This window comes from Priapulus caudatus, unplaced genomic scaffold (genome assembly GCF_000485595.1).
Source record: "Priapulus caudatus unplaced genomic scaffold, Priapulus_caudatus-5.0.1 Scaffold522, whole genome shotgun sequence".
Classification (NCBI taxonomy): Eukaryota; Metazoa; Priapulida; class Priapulimorpha; order Priapulimorphida; family Priapulidae; genus Priapulus; species Priapulus caudatus.
In genome coordinates, this window is record NW_014577583.1 from 116,825 (window position 1) to 123,797 (window position 6,973).

At 43.6% G+C, this 6,973-nt stretch overlaps 1 protein-coding gene across 1 annotated transcript in view; it reads left to right on the forward strand.

The window, feature by feature from the left end:
* LOC106811271 (photoreceptor-specific nuclear receptor-like) overlaps positions 1-6,973 on the forward strand; it is a 37,869-nt gene that overhangs the window by 19,235 nt on the left and 11,661 nt on the right. Inside the window, 3 exon segments of the mRNA XM_014814832.1 lie at positions 2,268-2,477; positions 5,136-5,320; positions 5,617-5,662. Of these exon segments, the coding sequence (XP_014670318.1) occupies positions 2,268-2,477; positions 5,136-5,320; positions 5,617-5,662 (441 nt within the window).

Here is a 6,973-nt window from a genome sequence, read left to right on the forward strand (position 1 = left end):
GATTTGAGTCAATTTCTGCGCAAATATGTGTGTGTGTGTGCGTGTGCGTGTGCGTGTGCGTGTGCGTGTGTGTGTGTGTGTGTGTGTGTGTGTGTGTGTGCGTGTGTGTGTGTACATACGTGTGTGCGTGCGTGCGTGCGTCTGTGTTTGTGTACACAGGTTTATCTTATGAACAATAGAAAAATTAACAACAACGTATGATTTATAGATTTAGTACGTTTAATTTTTTTTAAAGGGTCGATATTTCACTCATCGACGTGTAATACGGCCGCCGGTGTCGATATTGCCACAAATTTGACGCAAACTATAGACGCAAACAAAGAACAGCGAAATAACCCGAGTACGTGACTCTATTATGACACGCGTGTCCGTGATCCCACACTGCAATCATAGCAATTATGCCAATATAAGGAACATGTATTGGTATTCCCTGCACGTGACTCCATCTCTCCCGCGTGCGCCCCGAACGCGAAACTATATATATATTTATATACATATATATGTGTGTGTGTGTGTGCGCGTGTGTGTGTGTGTGCGTGTGTGTGTGTGTGTGTGTGTGCGCGCGCGTGCGTGCGTGCGTGCGTGTGTATGTGTGTGTGCGCACGTGCGTGTGTGCGTGTGTGTGCGCGCGCGCGTGTGTGTATGTGTGTCTGTGTGTGTAGATGTGTATGCGTGCATGCGCGTGTGTATGCATCTTATAATGACGTATTTTATATTGATAAATTAATGGGGATAACTTAGGGGAGAAAAATCATTAATACTCAACTCTCAAGAAAGAAACAATTTAATTATTGGCCGTGGCTACGCGTCCGGTTACCGGCGCCCAGCTCCCAGGCTACGCATCCGGTTATATATTTCTTATCTGAACCCATGAACCCAACTATATTTTTTCAGTAAAAAAACAATTAACAATAAGTTTCTACCATAATATTAGATACCTTCAGGTATTTTATCAAAAAATTTGTTTTTGTAACCTTTGAAGCAATAGGCCAGTAAAATCAACGGTTTGAAAGGGGGCGTGGCCTAATCGTGACGTGGATTTGGGAATCTGTGCTGAGCTTTGTAATGGATGACCGGACGAGTAGCCACTGCGTTAATTATATCATGGGACTCATATCATATATTATAAACAACCGCAAAACCAACAACAGCGGATCATTTATAGATTTAGCACGTTTTATTTTTTTTAAATATATTTTTAAGTCGCATCGATGGATAATATGACCGCCGGTGTCCATATTAAAAATAAAAAAGCTAAACTAAGTAAAGCTATTAAATAATAATTATTCGTCCCTCGAAAAAAAAAGAAATAAGATATTCTGCTTCACCACTATTTATAGAATTTTTGTGCTGTACATAACTATGAATGTGGTATAACTCATGTGTGAAAGTTGAGTATAAGCGGCCTATTTCGATACTGTACAACATATTATGCTGTCAGCTAGCACCTTATATGAGAGCCTATGCGCAATGAAATACACCAACGCAGCTCAGTGTTACTATACCTACTACCATACTATGCCTTAGTAATATTTAGACATTGATATCACTGCGCATAACAATACACTGACATGCAGGTGGATATTTATGGCATGTACTACATCTAGACAGACAAATTACAAGCGTTTTTTACTTGTTGCTGATAGGAGGGAGTTAAACGAAACTAATATAGTCTGAAAATATGTCGATTTCATTTTAATAATATCTTCACTTTTTTGTTATCTGCTCTTAGGCCTAGAGATATTGTGCGGCTAGTGGCTCTACGAAATAATAATAGATGACAGATCCAAACTCTCTGCATCTTGATGCTGGAAATAATTGGGGTGGTCATTTTACCCACCAAGGCCGCATTACTCCACTTTATCCTAATAATATATAAGTAATAAGGATTGCTATTCCCTAAGACACGCGAAAGGTAAAATATTCCTCATTGCCCGAGCGGTGTATATTTGAATAAAGTACGATTAGTTACGAATAGTTACGAATAAGTTACGATTAGTAAAACGAGGATTGAGGTAGCATAATCCGCACACATCTCGCTCTCTCTCTCTCTCTCTCTCTCTCTCTCTCTCTCTCTCTTTTTTTACTATAGTGTTCCATACTTGCACTTTCTACTGCTTTTTTGTGTGTGCGAGAGATATGTATATATATATATATATATATATATATATCTCAGAAGTAGATAATAGGGATCTATATATAGGGCCCGACATATTTCTCCATTCGTCTTTCAGCTGTCACCATGGTGAATCGTTGGCGTTTTGCAGCTGTGCAGAACGAACGCCAACCGCGCAATACGGCTCAGGTGAGACTCGAGCACCTGCAAATGGACGCCGTTGACGGAGAACGCCGCCTGAGGGAGCCATCGTCGTCGACGGTCTCTGCGCACGACACGCTCGTGAGTCCCAGCACCAATCACCGCTTCATGGTATCGCTGATGACAGCCGAAAGTTACGCCAAGCTAGACCCCCACGACGGTAAACACTATAGCCTCGTCTACACGGAGTCACATTAACCAGAGTTAAGCTAACCCGAGTTAACACTTAACCCGAGTTAAAGAAACACGCATCGTCTACACGGAGTTTGTCTTAACCCGAGTTAAGCTAACCCGAGTTAACACCTAACCCGAGTTATAGAAACACGCATCGTCTACACGGAGTTTGTCTTAACCCGAGTTAAGCTACCCGAGTTAACACTTAACCCGAGTTAAAGAAACACGCATCATCTACACGGAGTCGCCTTAACCCGAGTTAAGCTAAGCTAGCGGGAGCTAACGGGAGGCGGGGTTGACTGCGGTATTCTGTCTACTGATAACTACCGCTTAACTCGAGTTAACGATTTCGCGCGCGTCTACAGGAGTCTTAACCCGGGTTAGCTTAACCCCCTTCATCGCGAAGGGTTAAGCTAACCCGGGTTAAGGCTTAGCCCGGGTTAGCTTAACCCGAGTTAAGACCTCGTAAGGACGATGCGCATGCGCCGGTATCTTTCGATGTTGTACAACAGTAAAGGATGTTCATAGGCAGCAGGCCTGATCAAGCATCGAACAGAAATTAATTAAAACTACTCAGAGAGTTTCGGTGCGAACGCGACATACACTTTATTCATGCTTAATGACTACCTACAGATTCAAGTTCCAGCCTTCACTCGAAACTTTTGCCAGATTGTTTTCGAGATTTTTCGGCATGTAGTCGGATTCCGTTTCAAACACAAAAATAGAGGTTCGGTCACCAAGGTTACGCCACTTGACGCTGTGGCACAATTACACAACAAGACAAATCTCACTCCTCATGCTTTCTAGACGTCCACAAGGCATCTACCTGCGTGCATATGGCAAATTACTGCATTCTAGTGACGAAGTTTACCGCCAAAAAATTCAAAAGACGGCCTTTTCCAGAAACAAAATAGTGCAAGATTGGTAAACAATTGGCGGAAGGCTACTGTTGTATGCCACCTTATATCGTATGCAGATTACATGATGTTGTTACAGCCCAGCCAACAACCTTATTTCCACTTTCTGATTGGCGGATGATGTCATAGTGCGAGTAAAAAGGCTCACTAAGGAAGCAATATTTTTTTTATAGCTGTCTGTTAAGCAATGCTGATAACGTAACTAGAGACAAAACAAGAAAAGCTATGAAGCAAAAAAGTACAAATGGTTGTGTTTGATATAGTACGAAAAAACCTGTTTACGGTATTGTAGGCATGAAGTGCATGTTATGTCTGATGAGGAATAAGGGCGAGATAGAATCTCGACATAGATCTAAGAGGATAGAGAGCGTGAGCAAAACGATTTTGATCTACCGAGTTTTCCCTACTATTTACAATGACAAAGCGTGTGTATTTACCTTTGTCCGTTTTTTTCTAGCGAACCACTTAATGATAAAGACCCGGCCGAATCCGACAAAAAATGAAATCGTAGAATATGAAGAAGAGAAAAGAATTGAAAACACACTTTATCGTACACAATACGATGAGTAATAGATAGATATCAAGCCAGCCAATGGCCCACCATAAAAACATTCACACCGTGTAGACTTAATTATTATTATTATTATTATTATTATTCGATTGTTAATTAACTTGAGATGAATTCTTGGCGTTAGAAACCATATATGCGCGTCTTACACTGTCTTCGTCTCACATCACGAAGCATAACGACTGTAGCAGGGATCGCTGTATTGAGCGACTGTGCGTCGCGTAGGCGTCCCCGCCTAACCCTCATCTCTACAACATCACGTGACATTTACAAAGCGAACTGGCGGTCCATCCCCTCTCGGGAAAAGATCATTCGATTATTGTAAACGCTAAAAGTTAAATGGCCGAGATAAATCGATTAATTAGGCATGTTATACTTTAATTTATTTGCAAATTCCTTTGAGACGAAGCAAATTAGTGTTTAATGTGATTCTATGTGGCTCCCATTGACGAATTTGATATATCGTGACTACGCAATCTGAATGATAACGTTTGGTCATTTGACAAGGCTGTCCCTAGACAGTCCGCTGCCAGAATTCAAACGAGTGGAATAAAGGAGTTAATGAATTTTGTATAACATTAATCTGTAATCTTGGTAGATAAATAGATTATCTTGATGCATAGAAATTATCGGACGAAGCTCTGCCGCCCTGCGCATGCCGTCTGTCTGTGTAGGTACAGTGTAGCAAGTGTGCACTGCGCAATTGAATTCGTTACAATGGAAATAATTTGCTATCAACCTAGCGGTTGCTGCAGCTAGCGTGTTGTCATGTATTATCAGCATTATATACTTGCTGGGGGTAATATTAGTTTAATAATATGTCATAATTTTTTTTGAAGAGTAGACAGACAGACACGCACACGCGCACACACAACACGTACGCACACACCGCACTTATGCACGCACACTCTACGCGCATGTATGTACGCATAGTAGACGCACGTATGCACGCACGCACGCACGCGCCCGCACACACCACACGCACGCACAACATCACACGCACATATGTACGCATAGCATACGCACGCACGCACGCACGCACGCACGCATGCGCATATGAAGACAACACATCACACCGTGCACGGAGCTTTCGTTGCGATAAAATGTCGGCCGCGTTTACACCATGGTTGGAGTCATAGCCATTTTCTCGTTTTGGCAGACGAGCATCACGTGGACGTGGCAGGCATGGACAGCGACGCAGTTCAGCCTCACGCCGCTCCGGAAGCGGCGCTCTACCCGACCGGACATGAGAACGTGTATGAGTCATCGGCTCGTCTGTTGTTCATGGCTATCCGCTGGGCAAAGAACCTCCCGTCGTTCTCCAGCCTGCCGTTCAGGGATCAGGTATAGCGCATGCTGATCTTACTACAACTCCACGGCTCTTTATTAAATATAATTACAACGTACACAATACAAACGTAATTAAACACGCATATCCGTATATACATGCGATCACAATTAATCCGTCGTTTTCATGGACACACCAATGGCCGCTGAAAAGTAATACCATGGACAGACTGCAAATCCGATTCCAGATCAAGCTGCCCCGGACTAATATCGTGCGAGAATTCAAGCGGAACGCAGTCATCGCCCTCTTATTTTTGCCGTGCAAAAATATTTTGCTGTCTATAATGTTGTAGCGTGACTTGTCCAAATCAAGACCGATCACTTCACATTCTGCAGGCTGTAAATATAGGCTGGATTCTTTTTTATAACAAATTGCTGTCAGATAGATATAAGTCATGAGAAATTGCATCTACGGGGGTTCTTTTTTTTAAATACCGGGGGAAGAGACCCCAGATCCCCCGCCACGGGCTTCACAACCTCACTGCTCGCAGAGCGTGCCCTCCTCCCAATCGTAGATCCGCCCCTGAAATCGTACGCACTGTCCGGAACAAAATACGCGTTATAACCCGGTCTAAGTTTGCACTCTGTTCCCACCTAATTAAGGTGGGTTATGCACGCTTCACAATAAGATTTATTTCTCCGTACTGTACTCTCCGTAATGTATGGCGCGATAGGCTAATCTGAGCATGCGCAGAGTAAGCGGGCGATAAAGCTGAAGATTTTTCCTCGCGCTAATATATATATATATATATATATATATATATATAACACTGTGCTAGCATACAGGTAAACATGTGGCTGGACTTCTAGGATCTATCTTGACGATATTAGTGACGATTCAACATCGTCATGATCATGAGAGTCGATATTCAATATATATCCTCTAGATAACATAACATAACAAGCCTCTTTCTTAGTAAAACAATTAGGAGCGATTACTTTAATTAGCCAATTAACTAATTAATTAATTAATTGCGATCTAACCGCTTGTGATCATCGTAACCACGTCACGCGCGCGCGCGCGCGCGGGCGTGTGTGTGTGTGTGTGTGTGTGTGTGTGTGTGTGTGTGTGTGTGTGTGTGTGTGTGTGTGTGTGTGTGTGTGGGTGGTGTCAGGTGACCGGTGACAGGTGACAGGTGTCACACTCACCTGTGTGTGTGTGAGAGAGAGAGACTCACGCAAGCACGCACGCACACACGTGGTGGGCGACGAGTCGACGACACGTCTGTTATCTATCCTTTGCCGTTTAACGTCTTGGCTGCCACGACGGCGGCGGCGGCGGTGGCGACGTGTTTATTATGATGCGCCAGAATGATGGGCTCACCTGTACATCACCTCCATGGCACCTGTGCCCTCACGTCTTTGCATATATGCACGTTCGCAGGGAGTGATATCGAGCCGGAAAGACTGGTTTACAGTTTTGTTGCGCGTTTACGGTGTTGCTATCAACATGCGGGGAAGGTGCACTTACTGTACGCGTTGATGGGAACTTGAACGGGGTTGAACAGAGGGGGGTACGTGTTATGATGTGGAAGATGGAGGGTGGGGTGTGTGTGTGTGTAGTGAAGGATGAAGACGATGGAGGGTGGTGTGTGTGTGTGTGTGTGTGTGTGTGTGTGTGTGTGTGTGTGTGTGTGTGTGTGTGTGTGT